This window comes from Vicia villosa, unplaced genomic scaffold (assembly GCF_029867415.1).
Source record: "Vicia villosa cultivar HV-30 ecotype Madison, WI unplaced genomic scaffold, Vvil1.0 ctg.000025F_1_1, whole genome shotgun sequence".
NCBI lineage: Eukaryota > Viridiplantae > Streptophyta > Magnoliopsida > Fabales > Fabaceae > Vicia > Vicia villosa.
Window position 1 is genome coordinate 900,903 of NW_026704957.1, and position 26,440 is coordinate 927,342.

Consider the following 26,440-nt stretch of genomic DNA (forward strand, 5'->3'; position numbering starts at 1 on the left):
GTGATGCTCTCAATCTGCAAAGACTTCATCTAACTGCCGATGGGTCATGGCGATAGGAACGGAGACAGTAGGGTCGCGAGGTATTGTTTGTGCGTAGCTAAACTGACGCATGGCGCACTCCGGAAGATAACGTACAATAATGGTCGAGCTGGCGGCCAACCATCCAAAATATAGTGTTATCTCATCAGATGGAACCGTCTCACGGTGCTCAGCATAACAGTTATAATGTACGTCCTCAGCAGCCATGCAATTAACTCCGCGCCTGTAAGGATCCGACACCTAATTCCCTCTGCGGGGATAAATGCATTGGCACGCGGCATGAGCTCAGTGTAGGTAGGCACCTTTCCCCAGCTAATAATGTCTGGGAAATGCTGTAGTATCCAAGCCTAAAAAAAGACACGATTATTTTAATGTATTATCACAAATATATAATAAGTAGAAGGGTATAAGATTGTTACCACCAAAAGGGTACAGCTGCCTGCCATTGTCCTTGCATTCTACAGACATCCCTCTCTGAGTCTGTAGTAGCTGTACGCCAGTAAAGCTGCTCTACAGTTGTACTCATGGATACGTACAATATTCGATAAGTACGTCAGGTAGATGACGTCTGTGTATGACGAGCTCGTGTCCACAAAGATTTGGGTGTCTATCAAATATAGGAAGTAACATCTCAGCGCCCGCTCTCTGTGTATATCCGCCTCTACCTCGTCACCAACAACCTCCTCAGCCGCAAGAAGCTCGACATCATATCTCCGCTGCAAGACGCCAAACCTGACGTGGGCCCCGCGGGTCCTCTCAACCTTCTCAAGCGCGTCATCAGGATCAGCCTCAGCTCAGCAATCAGCATCTCCATCGCTTCCTCCTTCTTCAGCCTACCGTGACCAACGAGGGTACCCCTGATAGGTAGATGCAGGAGGCATGCCACATCATCAATAGTGATGGTAAAATGAGGAAGTCTCCGAATGCCATCTCTCCGCAAATGCCATCAGCATCCCATTATGTATTGTCTCGTAGCCCACCTGACAGAGGTCCCTCATAATCCAGAAACTGCTAGTACATCCTGGAACAACGACTGGTCAGGTTGCGCGAGAGCGGCAATCTTCTGTTCGTGGTTGTAGAACCTCTGGGGATCCCTCTCCTGAATTTTTTTATAAAAAAACACGGTTGTTAATAAGCAAATTCAGAAACTGAAGAAAAAAAAGAAGTAAGTAATAACCAAATAAAATTTACCGCTCCCTACCAGAGACGCATAATTGCATGATCTGCATACCCTATCAACAGGGTTGCGTTTGTACAGCCCCCGAGTACCAGACAGGCTTCAGCATCCAATCATCATCATGCAGCTCTGGAGGTGGCACAGCAGATCCTGCATCGGTCGTCACAGGCACAAGCACATGAGTAGAAGTAGAAGAATTGCCCCAACGACGTCAGCGGGGGGGGGGGGAGGTGGCATCTGTGAGGAACCCTCAGCATCATCCTGAGGCCTTCGTGGTGTAGTAGTAGATAGGAAAGGCCCCTCAAGTGGAACAGGCGTAGAATGCCCCTCAATTGTGACAGATGGAGAAGGCCTGGCTGGAGCGGGTGTATTAGGTGCAGGTGCATCTACTGCAACAACAACTTCATCGCTGACCTGAGATACTACACGCACCTGTTCACACTACACGGATGCGTGCTGTGCAGTCCTCCCATGTATATACCTATCCGGGCCGTGGGTCATAATGTCTGCATTGTGATACAAATAACATCGAGTTAGATGTTATGTATTTATAAGTAAACAAGAAAAGAATAAAATACTCTTCCGTAGATGCATCTACAGAAGTACCTTAGTTTCAAAAAATTATGGTGCCTCCATAGATTCATCTACGGAATGCCCTATAATTCATCTCTTTCGTAGATGCATCTATGGAAGGTTCTGAAACTCAGAAACTCAAATATGGCGTAAGGCCACTGTTCAATCACTCAAAACTTCATTTATGTGGCTTGATCATCAGTTTTACACATAAAAAATCACATACATTGTCTCTAAATTATATTTCTATAACTATCCAATCATTTCTACACCTAAATATCAAATTCTAAGTCGATTTTACAAATACTCTAAAATAAGTCGAAAAGTCAAAAACTTACCGATTAAATAGAGTTTTGAACTTGATGGAATGTGTTGATAGTTGATGTTGACAATGTCGGCCGAACTCAGAAGAAAGAAATGCACTATTTGAGAAGTTTGATTTTTGGGTTTGAGAGAGTAGTTGAGAGAGTATCCGTTGAAGAAGAGAACAGTGAAGAATGAGGGAGGGGAAGGATCTGACGTGAGTTTAACGTCAAATGCTTCCGTAGATGAATCTACAGAATCTTCTTTATATGCATATACGGAACAAAACAACGTTAAACAAAAAAAAATTCTTTCGGAGATACATCTACAAAAATTAGAGGACATTTTTCCCAATTCGCAGATGAGTGAGAGATCCATAGGATATAGTGAGAAATTCTCATGATCTTTTATGTATTTGAATTCTCTTTTATAAACATCGCTAATATCTTTTATGTATTTGAATTCTCTTTTATAAACATCGCTTATATACTTTCATACTTATTTTTTTATTAGTGTAATATATTAAGTTAAGTTATTTTTTATCGATATTTAATATATTTTAATATTATTTATTAATTTAGTTATTTATTTATTTTTAATAATTTGTTTGTTTCAAATATAATTGATTGTTATTATTATTTAATTTTAATTTTTAAAATATTATATGTTATATACTATTTCAAATATATTTTTATAGTCTTTTTATAATATTTTTTTTTAAAAAAATCTAATTTGGATGATATTCAATTTAAACTGTATGAAATTTGATCCGATTGGACAAATTTTTTAATTACTTATTCAAAACTGAACCAAATTACAAATAATTTTATCTTTGATCAAATGAGTTTTTCTCTTAAAACCGATACAAATTGCCTCACGAACACCCCAAATTTCTAGTACTCCACATAAGCAATCCATCTTATGTTAGCTTTCATGTACATAGGAAAGGCTTGTGTTAGGTTGTTAACGAGTAACTAAAATTTTGTCAAATCTCTATGACATGAATCAATCACGTAATAATGTGAATGCTAGATCATTGCCTCGAACAAATATGATGTATGACTCGAGTACAATATCAAATAAGTATGGACCTCCACATCTTTGTTTGGAAGCAGTGAAAATAAACAAGGGTTTCCACATTTTCATCAATGAATGTGGGTAAAGAAGTTAGTTCATTAGAGTATGATTCGTTTTGGAATATGGAATATAAAAGCACTTACTAAAAAAATATATGAAAATAGTTGATATTATGGTTAGGAAAAAAAATCAACTTTATGTGCCTACGAGAAATTAAGTGGACCGATGAAAAGGCGAAAGAACTAGACAACATGGGATTTTGGTTTCGGGACACTACAAAAGTTAGATTGAAAAATGGGGTGAAAATTATTGTAGACAAAGAGTGAAAGAAAAATATTGTAGATTTAAAAAGGATAGAAGATTAGATTATAACTTGATTTGTAGTTGAACATGAAAACTTTAATGTTATTAGAACTTATGCCCCTTAGTTTGTGTTAGCAAAATACCTTAAAGTAGGCTTTTGGGAAGATTTAAAATATTTATTTAAAGATATACTTTAAGGAAGGGAGATTTTTTAGGAGGAGATCTAATGGTCATGTAGGGAGAGTGTCAAGATGTCTTGAAGGCGCATGGGAGCATGGTCTTGGGGAGGTAAATGCAAATAAAAAATCCTTCATAGAATTGTTGTCGACTTTTGATCTTACTATATGTAATACACGATTTAGGAATATAGATGAGCCTTTTAACATGAAAGAGTGAGATTACATGCTCTTGGACATATTTCATTCTTAATAGAAAATTAGATATGAAAATTTGCAAGTTCTTTAAAGTTATACCTAGAGAAAACTTAACTACCAAACAAAGAATATTGGTTATGAATATAAGAGATAAGCGGATACTTAAGAGAAGAACCCTTAGGGGATTCTGCAGATCAAGCGGTGACATTAGAAGGGTGAAAAATAAATAGTTTCCTAACATAATATCTCTAAGGGAGGTTTCAGACTGTCACAAGAAAGTGCAAATAATATGTGGAACAAGATGACACAAGAGATTAGAAAAGTAGAAAAAGAGAGGTTGAAAAAATAAGAGGTTTTCGATCTATGGTAAAAAAATCATGGTGGTGAAACAAAATTGTTCAAAGAAAATGTCAGATGAATGATGAAGAATAAATTTAATTCCTATTTATAAGAACAAGAGGGTATACAAAATTGCAGAAATTATATGGAGATTAAACTTATGAGTCATACCATGAAATTATTATAAAAAAGTTATTGAATACAAACTAAGAAAAAAGGATCAAATTACTAAAAACTATTTTAATTTTATGCCTGAGAGGTCAACCATGGAAGTGAGTTTATTTACCAAAAGCGACGATGTAGAGGTATCAGATGGATCAACAAGACCTACGCATAGTTTTTATTGACTTGGAGAAGATGTATGATAGAGTGCCTAGAGAGATTTTGTGGAAAGTCTTGAAGAAAAAAAGAGGTTTTGGGCCTAATTCGAGCTTTTTAAGATATGTATGAGGAGGTATCCACTAGTGTGTAGACACAATATGGAGAGACAGATAATTTTCCATGACAATATGATTCGCAAGGTTCAACCCTAAGTTATTACCTTTTTTACTTTTGTTTTGGATATACTTACATAACACATTCAACAAGTAGCACCGAGATGTATGCTTTTTACAAACCATGCACTCTTACTTGGAGTCGAATGATGATTTAAATGAGGTTAGTAACAAGTTTTAGAAGTGTATGACTTTTGCCTATGTAGAAGAAAGACAGGGTATATGGAATGTAAGTTTGTTAACCTAGAGTTGAAAATTGGCGATCATATTTTACCGAAAATTATGTAGTTTAAATATCTCGGGTCCATGATACAAAAGGAAAGAGAAATAGAAGAAGGCGTAAGTCATTGAATTCAAGCTGAGTGGTGGAAATGGAGGAGGTTATGAGATCTTTTATGTGACACGAAAGTATCATTGAAACAGAATGAAAGTTTTTTATCGGACAACAATAAGACCGACAATATTGTACGAGACAAAATGTTAGACATTAAAGAACCAACACGAAAATAAACTAATGTAGCATATTTGAGATTGTTGGTGTTGGCTATGTGGTAAGATTAGACTAGATAAGATTATAAACGAAAATGTTAAAGAGACTGTTGGGGTAACACCTATAATAATAAAAAATGGTGAAAAATAGACTTAGGTGGTTTGGGCAAGTAGAGACAAAACATGTTGATTCATTGTAAATAGAGCAGATCAAATGAAGAGTAGTCAAACAAATAAAAATATAGAAAGAGTTAGAAAAACTATAAGAGAAATTATTAAGAAAGATCTCGAGATTATCAAGATGGATAGAAACATACTATTTAATAGAATATTATCACATAATTTAGAGCCCGTTTGTTTCAGTTTTTTTTTTAAAAATAATTTTACAAAGAAACTTGTCATACAAGCTTCAAATGAAAATTTGGTTTAAATAGTCATTCTTAAAATGTTATTTTAGATATTTCATTATTTTATTAAAAAAAAATTTATATCAAAATTTCAAAAAAAAATTATTTAATTTTGAAGCTATATCAAATAGATTTTCAAAAAACTATTTTTGAGATACAATTTTTTAAAATAATTACGATTTCGAATATGTTTTGATTTTCAATTATATTTATATTATAAAATATATTAGTCTTTCAATTTTGAAAAAAAAAAACAAATTTAAAATAACTTATAATATTTTAAAAACCATTTTTATAAATATTATTTTTAAAAGTATAAAAATAAACTATAATTTTAAAGCTAAAACAAACCTGCTCTTAATCTATTTAACTTAGGGATGGCAATTTGGCCCATCCCCAGTGGCTACCCACAAAAAACCCCATATCGGGTAGAGTAAATACCCATAAAAATGGGTATGGGTACGGGCACGGTAATTACCCATTAAAATATGCGGGTATGGGTGCGGGCACGGACACCTTACTACCCAACCCGCCCCATACCCACACTACATATTTCTATAATGTCATTTATATTATTATATAAAAATGCATGATTCTAAATTATTTTAAAAATATATCGCTATTAAATCATTACACATTTTAATAAAAGTGTTTATTTGTTTCTTAACTCAACAATAACATACATAATTTTTTTAATATTGTTAAAAAGACTTAAATTATATGATATTTTGTAATTAAACGATTTAATTTTACCATAAATGCGGGTAAACAGGTACGGGTATGGGCATTGAGGTACCCACATGGTACGGGCATGAATATTGATACCCACACGGGTTTGGGCTCGGATACGAAGATTTTTTTAAACTGCGGGTATGGGGACGGGTACTATAGTACCCTGCCCAAACCCTGCCCATTGCCATCCCTAATTTTAACTGATGTCATTTACTTAAACAAGAATTTATTGATATTGTTACACTCTAGGTATCTCAGCGCATTAGTCATCAAAATTGTAATTTTCTATAAATATAAATATGATGTTTACTCCTACTAAATACTAAATTCTAATTTACTATTAGTTGATTTAAAATTCCTATCCATTCATGGACTTCTTTTTACTGTCATGGAGATACTGATTCTCCCATATTGCTGCAGCTGAATTTCATGGGCCAGCAATTTTGAGTGGTTCTTAAAGAGACAAATCATGATAATTCTACTTCTTCATTTTAGCACAAGATTTTGATGCCAACTGGCACCACCCCATCTCATATACCTTCTCCTTATGCTTATAAAAGGAACACACATTGTTGTACATATCATCTTAATCTCATATACCACTCTCTATAAGTCATTCTCAAACCAAAACTAGCTTATTATTCCTTCCTACCTTTTTAATTAACCAAGAAATGGCATCTAGTTCAATGTCAGCTTCTGGCTCATGGAGTGTTAAGGACAACAAAGCCTTTGAAAGAGCTCTAGCTGTTTATGACAAAGACACACCAGATCGTTGGTACAATGTAGCTCATGCTGTTGGTGGAAAAACTCCTGAGGAAGTTAAGAAACACTATGAACTTCTTGTTGAAGATGTTAAGCATATTGAGTCAGGGAAAGTTCCATACCCAAATTACAAGAAAATTTCAGGCTCTCAAGAAGAGAAAAGGTATATATCATGATCTAACCAATTATAACATTATACAATCAACTTTTTCTATGTATCTAATTTTCCTGATTCTACTGTTTGATTAATACTGTTTTGTTTCATTTGTAGGATGAGGAACCTGAGCCTTCATTGACCAATAATTGTCATCAACAACAGAACATGTTTTCTTTTTTGTTTTTAACCAATCAACAAGCTTTCAAGCACTAAGGAGGTGTTTTGTCTCACAAAGTGCTAATGTAATAGTAGCATTAGAGTATATTAGTCATAAGAATCATATATTTTACTATGATTCCATTCCATCCTTAATTTATTTTCCTGTCGTTGAAGCAGACTAGAAGAATTAGTAACTGTTTCAGCTCTTTGTTCTAAATAAAGCTGTAATTTGCTGGCTTAATTATCATAACATATATTACATTATATTTTATGGAAACATGTGTGTCATTTACTTATTTTATTCTCATATTAATATACTAGTATATATCCAAGAACAGTAACCGTTAATAAATATGTTGAATAATATATTTGTTTGATATGATTTATTGTTAATTTGTATGATGTAATACATAATAATTTGTAACTATGAAACATATACTAATATATGTTCGTATATGCTATGTAAGTATTAATATTGTATATAGCCTATATTGTGTATGTTTTGTAAATAGTAATTTGTAACTATCAAACATATACTAATATAAGTCGGGGTATCAGGCGGCACTGTCGGAGCCGCACGACTACGGTTCGGCTGTTGAGACTCGGGCTCGGCAAAGCTCCATCGGGCCACGGTTGGTTGGCGGAGACGGTTCAGATCGGTCTGTGGGGTCGAGTTTTCAGTCATATTGTTTGGTTTTCTCGATTCGTGTGTTATGTGCTTCTTCGATTCTGTCGTGGATCCGTTCGTTTATGAGTTGAGTTTTTGACTTGTTATGGATATGATGAATTTCAGTAGGTATAATATATATCTCTTGTATTCTTGTTATGATAGTCTTTAGAACTTTAGAGCTGAAGATAGAGAAAAAAAGTTTGGGAATCCTAGTGGTAATCTTAGAGAGACAATGATAGATTCTTAAGAGTGTGTTCTTGGAATTCGGGAAACCCTTGGAGAAATCTAAAAGGGGTTGAGAAACACTTCTAAATAATTTGGACTTATGTGATTTTGTGAGAATTGGGTCGAACTCTAGTGGGTCGAAGAGTAGCTTCCTGTTTCTGACAGAGAATGTGTCGAAGACCTACATACTGTAGTCGAAGTGTGTTCTAGTATGTGGATGTCAAAATATTAGGGTTGTTAGTATTTCGAATTGGGTCTGTTTGTAATGTCCAACTGTTTAAGTTAGCTTGTACCCTAAGTTAGCTTGTAATGGGTATTTGTGAAAAAGCCTATTAGTTTAGTATGTTAGGTTTATTATAAATAACATACTAGTCTCTCATCATTGCAAAAATAGCAAATCCTAATTTAGGGTTAGAGGGTTATTTGTTATTCTTGTAACACTTGTAATCTTGTTTCAAAGAGAAAGTAAAGAATAGCAGTTATAACCAATCCTCATTATCCTTCTTGATTTTCTATTTTGTTCCTTATTATACCCTGTCAGAGGCATCCTTTTCACAACAGATTCATATATAGAGATTTGGAGATATTGAGAAACATTTGGATAAAATATAGAGTTTATTCTTGTAAACTTGAGTGGTTATTTTCTTGTAACTCATTTGTAATATTTTGTAACCACTATTGAAAGTATAGTGAAACATAGAGCTCATCTCTTCCCCAGAATAAATCGTTTGATCGATCAGGATTAACTAGTTATTGTGTGTATTGGTATTTACTTTATCTTCTTCTGCCAAGTTAAATTTATGTCTTATTGCATAGAGAGTTATTTTTGGTAAAGGTCTTGGTTGTCATTGTTCTTTGTCCCCACACATAAAATTTCTTGGTGTAATTGAACATTTCAATTTTAAAGCAAGCGCGCTCATTGCAGGGCAAAGAGATTTTCTTTACAAGTGAGTATCATGAATTATAAATGGAAAATTAAGAAGTTTTCCGGTGATAACGATTTTGGATTGTGGAAAGTGAATATTCAAGTGATATTAACTCAAAAGAAGTTTATTGAAGCAGTGAAAGGTGAGGCATCAATGCTTATACGCCTAATAGAAGCACAGAAGTAAGAGATGATGGATAATGCCAGAAGTGTCATTATCTTGTGCCTCGAGGATAAAGTTCTAAGGAAAATCGTCATAGAAAAGATTGTGACTCTGATGTGGGAAAATATGAACTATTGTATATGACCAAGTCTTTGTTTGACTCACATATTGTATCTAAAATAATAACTCTACTCATTATGAATTGTAAAGAAAAATCATTAGTGGAGCAGTTGGCCAAATTTCACAAGATTATTGATTACGTGGAGAATATTGAATAGAAGATTGAAGATAAGGATAATATTTACTCTTGTCGAGCTCATTACCCATATCCTTTGAGCACTTTAAGGATGTCCTTATTTATTGTAAAAAATATACTATTTCTTTGGATGAAATCCAGACGGCTTCGAGATATAAAGAATTTTCAAAGGTGAAATATTTGACGATTGACGATAATGGTGAAGGCTTGAGTGTCTCAAGAGGAGGAAGTGCATGTAGAGGAGTTTCCAAATTAAATAGGTTAGACAGGTCGAGAGTAAAATACTTCACTTATCAAAAAAGCGCTCACTTCATGGGGGATTGTCCCAGAAATAGGGGCAATGGTGTTCCAATTGGAGTTGTCTTCGATGAGAATAGACATAAGAGTGCCACTACATTAATGGTTTCGATTTTGGAGATTGAATAGGGTGATTCCATGGACTCAAGTTGCTCTTAGCACAATTGTCCAAGAAAAGAATATTTTGAGACATTGAAGTTGAAGCAAGGTGATGTAGTTCTCTTTGGTGACAATAATTCTTACAAGGTTCAAGGTATTTGTACGTTCAGACTTAAAATATTCAATGATATCATGAGTTTCTTCTTCACAACATGGGGTATGTTCCAAAGCTCAAACGAAATTTGTTATTCATAAGCATGTTTGATGATCTAGGCTATTGCATTAAGTTAAACACATGGTTTTGAAGATTTCACATAGTGAAGTGATAATAGCTAAAATATGTGGTTTATATATTTTAGAAGGCTCTAGTATTGTTGTTCATTCATCATCCGCACATGAATACATTCATGATAAGTACAAGCTTGAGATTTGAGGTCAAGGCGAGGTGGATGCTTGAAGGTTGTTTCATTGAACTTTAATGAGTTTTTCAAAAGACAACGGATAAAAATGCATGTGACCTTAGAGTTTCCATTGAGTTAATGGAGTAAGGTTAGTGCCAAAGCAGGTTACTTGGTTGGCAGGTGTCCATTTTCAAGAAAAGACCTTCAAATTTTTTTGGAGGTTTGGAGTAGAAAGACTATAACCTACTCTATTTTAAAGGTTGTGAGTGTGTTATCTATTATACAAATCAAACTAATTCATCTTGATGGTAAGGTTGTAAATTATTTCTTCAATGGTTATCCAATAGGTGGGAAGGATTATGAGTTGTTGGGAGTGGAACCTGGAGGGTCGAAGTTCATCAATCATAGGAGTATTATTTTTTGAGTCCCGTCACGGGAAAACGAGTAAAGACTTGAGGATGAAGCTTTTGGAAACTATGGAGTAAAAGAATTAATTTTACATGGAGGTTCTTAATGTTGGACGAGAATATGAATAATACAACGGTGTAGAGGGGTTGAATCGACCTCCCAAATAAAAATGACTAATTGAAAAATAGTTTCACAAGGTTTATCAGAGTTTGAAAATGAAAAGTAGTTTGTGTGGCAGAAGCTAAGTGTGTATAAATTGATTATGCTTATCGAGCGATATGTACACGTGATACCTTAATTAGTACACAATATGATAAAGATCAAATCAAACAGCAAACCAACAATAAATCAATGTATTGTATTGAATTAATAATAGATCTACAAAATGCGTGTAAATATACAAAATCAATATATATATATATGAATTCTATTATCACATTTTTCATTCTTAATCAGCAACAAGACAAAACAAAAAGTGTCGATTCTAACAAAACTTACACTTAATCAATAAATCGCTACCAAGGCAAAACCTAATAGCATGTAATTCTAGGAAATGGTAAAAGCAATCTAAAATGAAATTTTTAAGAAATTAAAATAGAGAGAGAAGTGTACTCCGAATTTATAGTGATTTTTCCGTTGTCCTTGCTAAGCCTACTCCACTCTCCAATGGTTTCCCATTGAAAATCTTGATATTCCAATATAGTTTATGACAAATTACATGATGTTTACTACAATCACAATATTCAAATAATGGCGAAAATATAAAAAATCTTCTATCTGGATCCATTAACTTGTATACAGTATCTGAACTGGATCCTTGTAAAATATTTACTTGAAATCATCTTGAATCTTCCAGTCCCGACAATTATGCTCCTAAGTCTTAGTTATGCATCGATCTTTCTTTGATCCTTGTCTATAAGCTGCCACGCAGCACTACCAAAGTGAATATGGAGAGAAGAACATCCTTTTTTCCACTGGATTTGTCATAACTAGCCATAACACCACACTCCTTGCAAACCTCTAAAATCTCAAGAAAATCTTCAAAGAAACGTGATATGGTAAGGAAAGGAATTGTACCATCTTAAAGGTACAATTATGCAGGCCTTCGATGTTATCCTATGAATGTGGCTGAAAGGTTGTAAAAATTAGAAACAGAGGCCTTCAAGGAGTGATAAGTACCAAATTTAAATAAAATATATAGACACTTATTAACTTATTTTACAAGCAATCAATATAACCCTCACCCCAATTTATCTATGAAAAGTGATAAAAACGCCTATTTAGACTTTTCTAGTTTGTATAACTAAAAATAGTTAAAACGGACTGGAAAACCACGATTTACCATGCAAGGACCAAGCCAGATAAATAACCTAAAAAATCAAGGCTCCATAGACCAGGACATATGCGTGCTAGGAGAGCTCAAGAGGCCATATGGAACTTGCAGGTTCAAGTACTTCATGGTGAAGCAAGTGCTTGTGTGTTAAGCAAAGAGGTGGTGTGCTTAGAGAGGTAGGGAGGCTAGCTCCATCTGTCACACAACTAGTATTGCTTAATTCATAAGATAGCATGTTTTCTAGGTGCAAGGGCGGTGTGCCTAGCGAGGGCCTTAGATCTTTGCCTATAAATAGTGGTTTCAATTAAAGTTCAAAGGGAGTTCTGGTGGAGTGAGATAGTACATAATTGGAGTAGGTTCACCTTGGTATACAACAAGAGATAAGAAATGGAGCCTGAAGGTGGAACCGCTGCTCAGTTGACAAGATAAACTTCCAAGCTCAGCATCACGGGATTACAAAAACAACTATAATGAGTAAGAATAGCTAAAAAAATCTTTGTTAATTGTAATTATTATATTCATGTGTTTAATAGGTCATGGCGTTTTATGTAATTTTACTCAAGCTTTAATATTGATGACTCTTTAATATTATTTCTTGTTTTAGATTTGCTACGTAAAACTTGTTTTTATGGTGTGACTTTACAATCAAAAGGTGAGTTTCATTACTAGATCCAAAATAATAATTTATTGGATACTAATGCCTAGAGATAAGGTTAGGTTTAATATCTGCATGTACACTAGTAGAATCGGTGTGGAATCTTACTGCTTTATAATTGTTGGAACGTAATCTTTTGTGTTGGTTAATAGACTGGTATATCGGCTATTGGGTAATGCAATGATCTCACCATGTTGGGACAAATAGAAAATACAAATGAGAGAAATATGTGGTAATATTAATAGCTCAGTAGAGGATCATATTATTCACCTATGGTTATGCATGATAAATACATAATGACAAAATCTACCCCTAGCAAGTTTTCTTACTGTTAACATTGAAATCTCTATTTTACTTTCTGACAATTATTTTCTGTCATTTACTTTCATATATCAAAACAACTATAAATCCCTTATATACTTAGAATCTTAAAATTTGTTAAGCGGTATTTAAAACCACTAGTCTCTGTGGATACGATAACTATAAAACTTACTTTTGTGCTCGCAACAAAATGGCGTCGTTGTCGGGGAATGGTGCTAGTTTTTAAAGGCATCACATAGTTTTTATTATTTTAAGTATTATTTATATATGTGTATATATGCTAATATTTTTATATTTTGTTTATATCCACGAACTCATTAACATCTATAATTATTTATGTTGGTACTAGTTTATGCAAGGTCAGGTTTCTGCAGGACAATTATTATTCGATTATGAAATTGAAAAAATTGCACACAGAAACCTCAATAAGAATAGGAAAAATAAGGAAATAGACAAGAAGCTAGATATAGAAGATTCTTGTATCTAAAAACAAAGAACCATGGTTGAAGTCGACAACAATAACAACAACAATGGTGGCACATCGTGTCACAATAGTCATAGAAGTCTATCTCACTTAGCTAGAATGCAAAGGAATTTCTGACAAAGTGAAATGAAAATGGGATTATTACAATTATGTATCCTAACCCTTTTGTAGGATTATATCATGAAGACATGTACACACACCTCAAAAAATTCTACGAAAATGATGGTATGTTAAGAGCTCCAGAAAATGAGGAAAAAGTGGTATTCATTAGTGTCATACCCCAAAATTTGTCCATCATATTTCAAAATATTCTGACTCACATGATCTTCAGTCACTCAAGTCTATGCAAGGATTGAACACACTTACTTCTCTCCTAAGCAATCAACCCACAACTAGGGTTTTGCTGCCCTCAAAGAGAAATCAACTTTTGATGCCTCAAGTGGACTTCATGGCCTCTCATATGATTCAAAGGATTCTCATGCCAATTGTCAAGCCCTGATTTATAAGACTGCCCACTCAACTGCTCAAATGCTCAATAGTCGATTATTTTGACCTGAAAGTAAACTGTGGTCACATTACAGTCAAAACTCCTGATTTCTGGTCAACATAAACATTTTAACGTTAGATTCATCATTTGATCAAAGTTTGATCATGATTCGTCATGGAGAACTCAGAAATCATCAAAAGGACAAGTTGCTAAATTAGGGTTTCTAGGTAAAAGTCAACTGAACTTTGACCAGCCACATCTCTCTCATACTTTTTCAGAAATTCCTCAACCAAAGCTCATTTTCAAGGAAATTTGATTCTCTACAACATTGATGTTGGGCCCAAAGTCAAGAAATGCTTCCGCATAAGGGATATAAGCCAAAACATTACAGGTCCTTCTAGAAGATTGCAAAAAACTGTTTTTTGTCAAGGGCCATATCATCAAGATAAAATCCTCAAATGCAAAAAGTGTTCCAAAGTGGCTTGTAGAGGACATCTTGGGCTTTCCAAAAAGTCCTAGATCATCTCCATATGATAAAAATTGAAGGAGTTATGGTTTTCTAAAGTTGGCCAAATTTCAAGGAACGCACAAAAGTCATGAATTAGGTGGTGGTCGAATTTAGAGTTGCAACCGTTTCCAAGCGTTCTTAAAGATCAGACGAGGTTCTCTGATGTCCCGGGAAGCAATCCCGTTCATTAACAGGCCTTGAAGCGTCGTGAATATGTTAGTTTACTCCCATAGTTTGTTCTCCTTTTCAAAATCGTATTGCTATAATACACATGCTTTTGATTAATTCTAACGTTGCATTCAAGTTCATATGCCTGTTTAGAACGTGTTTGAATCATTTGTTATGAGGTTGGACGCAAGAGTCACGTGTTGCCATGACTAGGGCACAAAGCTCATCTTGTTCGTTTTCATAGATGCAAGCAATCTTCGGCCAAATAGACTGTACCATGGAGCTCGCAGGACCTTGATTAATCGATCTGGGTTCTTTTTATGATCGATATGGTCGTGTTTCTTGATTTGTTTGTTTTGTAGGTTTCTGCTACGACAATTTCCGTAGATAATTCGCGGGGAAACTGTAGCTAAAGGTCTGCACATTTTAATGAAGAAGACGATGTAGGTGGAATGTTTTAATTGGCAGGTCAAAGTTCTCCATCCTCTCTCTCCATCCGATCACGTGTGGGTGATGATGAATGGCCAGTCAAATTTTCCAGAATCTCTCTCCACTTTCCATTGGTTCTCGTTTAAATTCGTGGCCCCCACTTTAACTTTCTTCCCAAATTAAACATTCAGCACTTTGTTTTTTATTTATTAAGTAATTTCTGTTGTACTAACGAATTATAAATATAGCTCAGATGGCAAGGTGTGAGAACATACGAACAGAATGGCATGGGTTCGAGCCCTTATGCCCACAATATTTTTTATGAAATAACCCGTCTCCAAACTCTGTGCGCGTGGCCTAAAGGGGCATACAGTGCATCCTCAAGGACAACCCTTAGATCCCTATCGAGGCTATATCTGAAGGACCATAACGCAGGATCACCATACTCCCTCAAATGAACGGCTGCACCGGATCCAGCACCCAGAAGCGTTTGTCCTTTTTTCTTTCTCTTTTACTTGCAGTTTTTATTATTATTTATTTATTTATTTATTTATTTAGGTTTTCTTTTATTTTATTTATTATCTAAATTAATCATTTAACCAATTAACCATCAACTATAATTAGGTTTAGTATTAATTAGGATTATTTAATTTTGATAATTAGGTTTAGTTTTTTTATTAGAAATAGCTTTTCTTTTAATTTTAATTTAGTAATTAGGTTAATTTAATGTTAATTTCTATTATTTAATTTAGTTAATTAGGATTTAAATTTAGGATAAATAATTTTAATTAATTAGGTCTATAATTAATTTTTGGTTTAGCCTTTAAGCTTCACAAACCATAGAAAACCATTAAGGTAGGTGTTGCCCATTAACAGTAAGTTTCTCCCTTAGGTAAATGTTGTCATCAAAAGTTTTAGCCATGAGGTTTATAACCATTAAGTTTTTTTTTACAGTTATAATTAATTTAATACCATTAGGTTTTTTAGCCATTAACCTTCAAAGTTTAGGTTCGCCTTTGTAATTAAACATTGAATTTCTTCATTACTGCGCACTTCTCTTCTCACCTCATACTCCCTTGATTGTCGTATGTCTTTAAGTTTAATTGTCTATTTTAGCCTTTATTATATTTGCCTAATTTAGTATCTGCCCTAAAGCCTTTTAATGGCTTATTATATTCCTTCTAAATTTTGCCTCTATTTCCCTACAGGTGTTTATTGTAATAATTTAGGTTTATATTTCTTGCCTTTATTTTTTCTGCCCACAGGTGTTTATTGTAATAGCGTAGGACTTTTAAATTATGCCTTTTATTTCTGTATTTTTTAACTGCGTGGTTAGTAATCCTAGGGAGTGCAAGATAATTAATCGAATGTAGCTAACATTATTTACAAGATAAAATATCTGAATTGAATCACCTGATTGTGCCACACACACACCTTTAGGGTAATCTCTCTCGTTGCCTGTTGCCTTCTTATTGCCTTGTTGCCTTATTATCTTATTGCCTCTATTTATGAAAAATAGTCAAGTCCCTCGATTCCGAGGATACCTAAAGCAAGGTTGCCTTTAAAAGATTGAAAATCATCATATGAGATTTAGTCCCTCGATGTTGCCTCGGAAACATGATGATTGTCCCAATTGCTAAGGTATCCTCGCATGATGCCTAAAAAGATTAATGACTATTCTATCCTTCCCTAAAGACTACCTACCTCTTTATGGTAGGGACAGTTTTACGGCGAACGATACTTTTCTCGATGACCCTTAACATCCAATTGAAAGACTTTCTGCCCTCTCATGGTATGGATAAACCCTTTCGCCCGAAAGACCTAAAGAACAAGAAATACAATCTTAGGGTAGGTGTTCTTAAATGCTTGCTCACATTCAACTCAAAATCCAAAATGCTTTTCACACCTCCTTTTCAAAACTATTTCCAAAAGGCTACGTTTATTTACAAGCTAAAGTCCTTATTCAAAATCTTTTCTAAACACACACGACACTTCAAACATTTCAAACAATTCAAAATTGAGCTAAGCAATTAAGAGCCCATGGATAACCATGGATACAAAGGGTGCTTTAAACCTTCCCTTTGTATAACTTACCCCCCCGAACTCAAAATCTCTTTAAAAGGTCTTTTTTTGTTCTTTTAGCCTTTCTATAAATTGGATAAAATAAAAGTCGGTGGCGACTCTTGCTATCCGCGATATTTCTTTAAAGTCAGTTCACCGTATTACAATCAGATTGTTTCTCTAGCCATCTCTTGCATAGTTCTATTCTTTCTCTCTACAACTCCATTTTGATGTGGAGTTCTAGGGCAAGATAAATCATGGGAAATACCATTCTCATTAAAGAGTTTTTAAAAATGCTTATTTTTAAACTCTCCACCATGATCAAATTTGACTTTAACAATCTTAGCATCCTTCTCGTTTTGCACTTGTGAGCAGAAGGTAGAGAACACAAAATGTGACTCATCCTTTTGTCTAAACTTAACCCATGCCCATCTATTGTAGTCGTCAACAATGACTAAACCATACTTCTTGCCACTGACAGAAGCAGTTTTCATTGGTCCAAAGAGGTCAATATGCAAGAGTTCCAAAGGTCTGGAGGTAAAAACAACATTTCTTGCTTTAGAATAAGTCTTTGAAAACTTGCCTTTCTGACATGCTTCACAAAGAGCATATGAGGAGAACTTCAGATTTGGAAGGCCTCTAATTAAGTCAAGCTTCTTTAGCTGAGAAATGATTCTCATGCTAACCTGACCTAATCGTCAATGCCAGATCCATTACTCTTCATTTACAGACATAAGACATTTAACGTTTTGTTCTTTCAAATCAGAAAGTATGATCTTTTAAATGTTGTTCTTCCTCTTTCCATTGAACATAATGGAGCCATCTTTCTAACTAACAAATTTACAGGACTCTTGATTAAATATTATATCATAACCATTGTCACTTAATTGACTTATGGACAATAGATTATTTTGTAATCCATCAACAAGTAAAACATTAGTAATTAAAGTGAGAAAACCGCTACCAATTATTCTGGAGCCAGTGATCTTCCCTTTCTGATCACCTCCAAAAGCTACGAAGCCACCAGGCTTAAGTTCCAGGATTTGGAACGTATGCCTTCTTTCTTTCATGTGTTGTTAGCATCCAGAATCTAGGTACCATGATTGGTGTTTTAACTAAGCTGCTAAGGATGTCTACAACATAGATTATCTTTTCCTTAGGTACTCATATTCTTTTGGCTCCTTTCTTGTTAGTACTCCTAGAGTTCTTAACAGACTTGGGTTTAGATGCAGTATAATCAAATCTATATGAATAGTTGAAATGGGAATGAGATTTAGCTTTTGCCTTATGTTTTGAAATAAATTTTTCTTTAGTCACAAGTCCATTTTGTGAACCCTTAGGGACAAAATGAGCATAAAAATATTTTGGTTTATCATCTTTTTCTGAAGTAGATTCATCATCAGAATTATAACCAATTACTCTTGTTATGTTTCTGCTAACTCAATAGATCATTGAAGCCATTACGCTTCTACCTATGCTTCTAGCAAGAAATTTTTGAAAAGATTTGTCATACTTCTTTATGACATTATCATAATCCAAAAAAGCTTCTGAAAGAATTTCTTCCTCAATTTTTAAGCTCTTTCTTTTTAGGGAAGAGTTCTCATGTTGCAAAATAAAATTATATTAATTTAAATTGGAGAAATCTTTCTTAAGCTTGCATTCTGCTTGAGACTCGGATACATGGACTTGTTTCAAATCCTTGTATTTGTTACGAAGCCTCTGATACTTTTCAAGAATTTCAAATAAGCATAATTCTAATTTAGAACAAGATAGGTCAGAAAATACCTCTTCAGATTCTAATTCTGGTGCAGTCTTTTCATCATATGCCTTTATGCTTGCCATCAGCGCCACATTTTCTTGCTCTTCCTCAGAGTCATCTTCTAAAGAATCAGAATCATCTCAGGTAGCCATCAGCCCTTTCTTCTTTTCTTTGAAGACTTTCTTCTTGGGCTTCTCCTTTCTAAGCTTGAGACATTCATTCTTGTAGTGACCTGGCTCCTTGCATTCACAGCATGTGATGTCTATGCTAGCACCAGACTTCTTTTGTCCAAAAGTAGATTCGAAGCAACCACATGTCCTTCTTGAACCTCTAATTTTTTTTCTTTTCTTCCAGAGTTGGTTTAGCCTTCTGGAGAGAAGAGATAACTCATCTTCTTCTTCAAAATCTTCTTCAGATTCTTCTTCCTCTTCAGTTTGAAAGGCTTTAGTCTTTTCTGAATTTCCCATTGATTTCAGAGCCATGTATTTACCTTTTCTTTAAGGCTCATTTTATTCAAGCTCTATCTCACGACTTCTCAATGAGAAAACATGTTCCTCAAGAGTAGTGTTTTTAGATCCTTAGACACTTTCAGCGCGGTTACCATAGGTCTCCATCTCTTAGATAGAATTCTGATAATCTTCTTAACATGATTTGCGGTGGAGTATCCTTTTTTCAGAACCTTCAATCCTGCAACAAGAGTCTGAAACCTTGAGAACATGTTCTCAACAGTTTCATCATCCTCCATTTTGAAGGCTTCATAGTTATATATCAAGGCAAGCGCCTTGATTTCTTTCACTTGAGTATTCCCTTCATGAGTCATTCTTAATGAGTCAAATATCAGTTTGGCTATATCTCTGTTTGTAATGTTTTCCTACTCAGTATATGAAATAACATTCAACAGAATGGTTCTAGCCTTGTGATGATTCTTGTAATCTTTCTTTTGTTGGTCAGTCATCACTCTTCTTTCTATCTTGTTACCACTAGCATCAACAGGATGAACGTAGCCATCAACTACCATATCCCATATATATACATCATGGCCAAGAAAGAAACTTTCTATTTTGTCTTTCCAGTAATCAAACTTTTCTCCATCAAAAACAGGAGGTTTAGCACTATAGTGATATCTTTCACTAACAGTGGGTGCAGCCGGGGGAGGGATTGTTTCCATTGTGTTTTAAAGAATTTATGGATCTTTATCTTACATGGTGAAGTGTTTGATAACAATCAATACTAGAACCGGTGCTCTGATGCCAATTGAAGGTAAAGGAAACACAAGAAAGGGGGGATTGAATTGGGTTTCAAGAATTAAAACTTTTTCTTCAACCAAGAAAAACAAACAAAAAACAAGGAATACAAATAATGACACAATATTTTTATCTTGGTTCGCTGTTAACGAAGCCACCTTCAGTCCACCTGCCAAGGTGATTTTGCCTTCTCACAAGAACTTAATCCACTATAACCAAACTGGTGACACACAAAGACCTACTGTCAATGTCTTCTTGAGACTTATGACTATACCCTAGTCTTTCAAGGAACAATATCAACTCACAAGTTGAAATATAAATGTGTGTTAACACAAAATGAAATACAATGAAATAACACAACAATGTTAAGAACAATATATGAACAAAAGTTCCTTGCTTTACAACTTTTCAATCAAACAGAGTTTCATTGTATCCAAAAGTTCTTGTTCAAAGAGTCTTTTTTTTCCATTCTTCCAAGTCTTCTATATATAGGCATGAAAGATTCGTTAAAGGGTGAAGATGGAATTGTACATTTCTTAATTGTATTCTTACATAACGGTCAGTGAGAGTGGTAGACAAAATGGTAGTATAGTACAATCCTGGAGCCACAAAATCAGCGTAGTGGATGCAATATTTAATTTGTACCATGTACTATTCACTCACGTAAAACCATTTTTATCTTATCTTCTAATCTTCAAAGGCTTCATAATTCATGTCGATGAAGCATGTTTAGAAGGATCAAAATCTTGAATAAAGTTTTCAGAACCTTGTCTTCAGAACTTGTTCTCCAGAACCTTGTCTTCAGAATCTTCAGAACCTGGTCTTCAAAACTTGTGCCAAATGTCAGAGCTGGAGAATCTTCAGAAGCTCTTTATGAGAGTCAGAGTCAAAAGCCATTTGATGGGCATTCCAAATCTTGACTTTTCTTTGTAAACCACACTTTGTTTTCTCTTCAAAGTCACAGTATGTTTATTCAAGAAACTGATGACATCACATGCCATTTTATCAAAGTCAAAACCTGTAAGCGAAAGTTACACACTAAACAGAAACCATTAGGGTATAAAATTTCTTTCTAAGAAACAATATATTGTTATCGTCAAAACTAAAGGTGAAATTCTGGTGACAACTGACTCAGATGTCATATAAGGATAACGTGACATCTGATCTGACATTATAAAAACAGACAAGGTAGGAGAGCAACGACAGTGCAAGAAAACAATAACAGCGCAACAGAATTGTTAACCCAGTTCGGTCTAACAACCTACTCTGGGGGCTACCAAGCCAGGAAGAAGATTCCACTATCAGTAGTACTATTTTATGTAAACAACCTCTGGTTTACAGATAAACAACCTCTGGTTTACCTAGTCACTACCCAATGTAACATTTATCTTAGAACTCCATCTAAGACAAGAGAACCTCTGCTCACTCCCTAGTGATACCTAACTGTTACAACCCTGTAACAGCTATTTAAACAGTCAACAAGAAAAACTTACTTGATCTTGCTTAACAACTTTGATCCAGAAACAAATCTCTCAACTCTTACCTAAAGGATTCGAGTGAGAGAAATACTTCTCTCATCTACAGGTTTTGAGAAGAACATAACAGCGATCCCACAGCTCGGGTGGTCTACCTTAACAAACCCTAAAAACTACATCTTTTCAATACACGGTTTGCTGCTTTAAACTAGGTTACAAAGCTTACTATTTATAACCTATTCCCAACTGGACTTGGGCTTACAATCACAGCAATATTTGTTGTTACAAATCAGCATAAATCTTCTGCTAAAAGAAAGGTCTTTAATCATAAGCTTCCTAAATTGTCTCCACAATTAGAAACTACACAATCTTCAATATTCTGACTTGATTCTTTTGACCTTTAAATTTGCGCCACATAGGATTGCATAATATTCCATAGAATATTCTTCATCTGTTAATTACATATTGAATCTTCACATTCCAGCTTCAGCGGGCGCAATATCACATAAGACATGATGTCACAGAACATGTCTTAACATTTCATAGAACATCTTGCTATTGTACGTGTTTTGTATTTGTTTATATCTGCAAGTTCTATAGATCCTATTACATATTGCTGCTACTATGTTTTAGCCAAACATAAATGTCAATCATATAAATCAAGGCATTAACAAAAGGCCAGATGCATAATCAAATCTTGTTCTTACAGACCTCAATGAAGAAGTTTATATGAAACCCCCTTGGCTTGGCATTGTCTCATCCTGATCTTGTATGTAAATTTCAGAGCTCCCTTTATGGTTTGAAACAGGAAAGCAGACAATGTAATAACAAACTCACTGACACACTTACATCATTAGGATACCATCAATCCAAAGCAGATTACTCCCTATTCACCAAGAAATCACACAAAGGATTCCCAGTTATCCTTATCTATGTTGATGATTTGGTGTTTGGTGGCACTGATCTTGATGAAATCACTCAAATTAAAACTCTCTTGGATAACAAGTTTAACATCCAAGATTTAGGAGTATCGTAATACTTCTTGGGATTTGAAGTTGCTAGAACTCATGATGGCATTTCTCTTTACCAAAGAAAGTATGCTTTTGATTTAATCCATGATGCAGGATTAATTGGAGCCAAACTTTGCAATACACCTATGCAACCATACAATTGCACAAAACCTATGGCAACCCTTGTCAGAAGCTACAACCTATAGGCGTTTGATTGGGAGATTGTGGTATCTCACTCAGTCAAGACCTGAAATTGTTTATGCAGTTAGCAAGCTAAGCCAATTTTTTGATGCCCCTACTGAAAAACATATGTTGGTAGGCCTTCATGTGCTTCGATTTCTCAAAAACAACCCAGGCCAAGGATTGTTTTTCTACTCATCATTCACACTATGTCTCAAAGGGTTTTCTGATTTTGTTTGGGGGGCTTACCCTGATACTAGAAGATCCACATCAAGCATTTGTTTCTTCTTAAGCAAGTCACTTGTCAGCTGGAAAAGCAAGAAGCAAGTTGTTGTATCCAGATTCTCATCTCAAGCAGAATATTGAGCATTGGCCCAAGCAACATGTGAAGGTCAATGGCTTTTATATCTGCTCAATGATATCCAGCTCCAACACGATATGCCAATCATCATCTACTATGACAATGCTTCAGCTTCACACATTTCCACCAACCCAATATTTTATGAAAGGACCAAACATATCGAAATAGATTGTCACGTGGTTAGAGACAAAGTCCTAGCAGGTGCAATCCACTTGATGTCTATCAACTCAAAGGAGCAAGTGGCTGATATACTCATCAAATCTCTACATCATGTACCATTCTACAACTTACAAAGCAAACTATGAATGATTGATATTCATTCTAACTTGAGGGGGTTGTTGGAGAGAGAGAGAGAGAGAGAGAGAGAGAGAGAGAGAGAGAGAGAGAGAGAGAGAGAGAGAGAGAGAGAGAGAGAGAGAGAGAGATCATGTAACTAACTCTAACTGTTTCTGTTTTGGGAAACAGTTGAGATAGAACACTAGCTAGTTTACTTGTAATAGCATAAACCAATTTTTCATCTTCTTCTTTCTTTCATGGCTATGTATCATGTTTAGATCAAGCTTTAACATAATTTTATATGATTAAAACTCTACAAATTGTTAGAAATATATATGTAGACAATTTTGTTTGTTCATGTGCATAAGTTGTGATCTTCATTCAAAATCAATAATTTCAAATCATCTATAATTGTTATTCTTGATACAACGACATATAAATGATCCTTTGTAAACAAAGATTGTTGTAGATACATTCTTTCTTTAGAAAATGATTTCCCTTGACTCTTCTTTTTTTTTTTTATTACAAGGAGGGCCTAAGCCCAAAAGAAACACACTACACACACAAGCCTAGGGTGCAAGAAAACCCTTAAATCTCTCCCAAAATTCTCAGCAAGCCAAGGAGGCATCTCATTGAAATTCTTGAAACCATAACCAAGTTCCTTCCCATGAAGAGCTAAAAGATGAGCACAACCATTCACCTCTCAGTAAACATGACGAACTTCAACCTTCTCCAACAAAAGCATCTCCTTGTTGATGAACCGCGTTAAACTACAACTAGTCACATGATCATGACGGGCCTTGGTACAAATCTCAACCGCTTCCTTCGAATCCGACTCCACCACCACCTTTGAAAAGCCAAGCCTTCTAGCCAATTTTCTTTTTTGTCATAGCAAAACAAAGACATATATGTAACGCTCTTTGAAATATGAATGGAAGTTCATTATTTGAAGGTACCAAACCCATCTTTGAAATTAAAACTTTATCACCAACGGGTAGAGACATTGAAATGGAAGTAGATAAAAATCCATTTCAAGTAGAATTTAAAATGTATCAGTCTTCCTTTTATTCACCCTACTTAATTCCTATCACTATTTTTAATAATTTTGTGGCGGTCAAAATAGTCTTATATTATTTGAAATTTAGGATTAACGATAGTTTATATATAACATGGCAGCAATAACGCGGACTTGAGGTCAACCGGAACATTGACGCTGTCTATAGGAATTCGAAGTTCGTATCATGCTCTTTAGCGTCGACTAGGGGCGAGTGTTCTTGGCTAACCAAAATAATCCTAAATTTGCTTGAGAATTGAGACTAAAAGTTATTTATATACAACACCCACACACCTCAAATCAATTCTTCCTGCGGGAACTTGAGGTCAACAGGTACACTAAATTTTGTGTGTGAAGAAAGTACCCTTAAAACCTTTATGTTGACTAACAAAAGGCTTCCAATTAAAATCTCAAAACGAATTACTACTTATTGGTGGGTTAATCAACGACTAGTTCATTTCTAAAGGCTAGGAGCTGAGAAATTTGTTAGATTTTCCCTATAATTTACTAGGAGCCGGATTTTTTTCCTGAAATTAGTCTCTGAGAAACCTAAATCATCAACATAAGCTAATTACCAGCAAAATCAGTATATGAAAACCTAAATTTTATAGTTCAATTAGTCCCCTGTGTGATGCATTGGCGTGGGATGAACGTGAATATTTTTAATTTGGATGACCACTTTGCCTATTTGCTGGTTTAATATTCTTATCTACTAATGGACCTATTTTTACTGTCATGAAGATACTGATTCTCTTCTCCCATTTGTTTGCTCCTGTGCGCTGCTGAGTTTCTTGAGCCAGTTATTTTCTGTGGTTCCTAAAGAAACAAATCATTATAATTCTTCTCCATTTTCAGCAACAAGATTTTGATGCCAACTGGCACTACCCCATCTCATATTTCCCCTTCTGCTTATATAAAACATCACACATTCTTACCTCTTTTAACATATCACCACCACTTCCTTCAAGTCTCTATCTCTAAACTCCTCATATCAAAATCTATAACAAATGGCATCTAGCTCAATGTCAGCATCTAGTTCATGGAGTGTTAAGGACAACAAAGCCTTTGAAAGAGCTTTAGCGGTTTATGACAAAGACACACCAGATCGTTGGTACAATGTGGCTTATGCTGTTGGTGGAAAAACTCCTGAGGAAGTTAAGAAACACTATGAACTTCTTGTTGAAGATGTTAAGCGGATTGAGTCAGGGAAAGTTCCGTACCCAAATTACCAGAAAAATTCAGTCTCTCAACAAGAGAAAAGGATGAGGAACTTGAGCCTTCATTGACGACCAACAACTGTGTCATCAACAACAAAAACAGATTTACTTTTTTTGTTTTTTTAAACAATCAACAAGTTTTCAAGCACTGAGGAGGTGTTTTGTCTCACACAGTGATAATGTAAAAGTAGCATTAGAGTATATTAGTCATAAGAATCATATTTTATTATGATTCCATTCTTAATTTACTGTCTTCTTGTTGAAGTTGAAGCAGACTAGAAAAAATGGCAACTGCTTCAGCTTCTTGTTCTGAATAAAGGTGTAAATTTTTTTTGCTTTATCATAACACACAGTATCATTTATTTTTATTATATTTTATTTTATAGAAAACGTTTATCATTTACTTTTGTTCATTGTCAAATGTGAGTTTTTGTCTTTTTGACTCAAATACACTGCTTTCTCAACTAAATACCCATAATATCCATTTTCCAACATTAATATTAAATTATTTCACTTTAAATTTTTTTTTTATCATAGTATCGCCAATAGTATTGGTTGGTGCCCCCTTGTAACTTTTAAGAGAAGATGC

At 34.7% G+C, this 26,440-nt stretch overlaps 2 protein-coding genes across 2 annotated transcripts; both read left to right on the top strand.

The window, feature by feature from the left end:
• Positions 1-6,910: 6,910 nt before the first annotated feature.
• Positions 6,911-7,615, top strand: LOC131622154 (transcription factor RADIALIS-like). The gene is made up of 2 exons (XM_058893185.1): positions 6,911-7,232; positions 7,341-7,615. The coding sequence occupies exons 1-2, from the start codon at positions 6,979-6,981 to the stop codon at positions 7,363-7,365; spliced, it is 279 nt and encodes a 92-aa protein (XP_058749168.1). The 5' UTR covers positions 6,911-6,978; the 3' UTR covers positions 7,366-7,615.
• Positions 7,616-25,587: 17,972 nt separating this feature from the next.
• On the top strand, positions 25,588-26,095 carry LOC131622156 (protein RADIALIS-like 3). Its single transcript, XM_058893186.1, has one exon. The coding sequence runs from the start codon at positions 25,642-25,644 to the stop codon at positions 25,918-25,920; it is 279 nt and encodes a 92-aa protein (XP_058749169.1). The 5' UTR covers positions 25,588-25,641; the 3' UTR covers positions 25,921-26,095.
• Positions 26,096-26,440: the final 345 nt, after the last annotated feature.

Coding starts and splice junctions, on each gene's coding strand:
- LOC131622154 (XM_058893185.1), top strand. CDS start 6,979: ATGGCATCTAGTTCAATGTCAGCTTCTGGCTCATGGAGTGTTAAGGAC. Junction 7,233..7,340: donor GGCTCTCAAGAAGAGAAAAG/GTATATATCATG, acceptor TTTCATTTGTAG/GATGAGGAACCTGAGCCTTC.
- LOC131622156 (XM_058893186.1), top strand. CDS start 25,642: ATGGCATCTAGCTCAATGTCAGCATCTAGTTCATGGAGTGTTAAGGAC.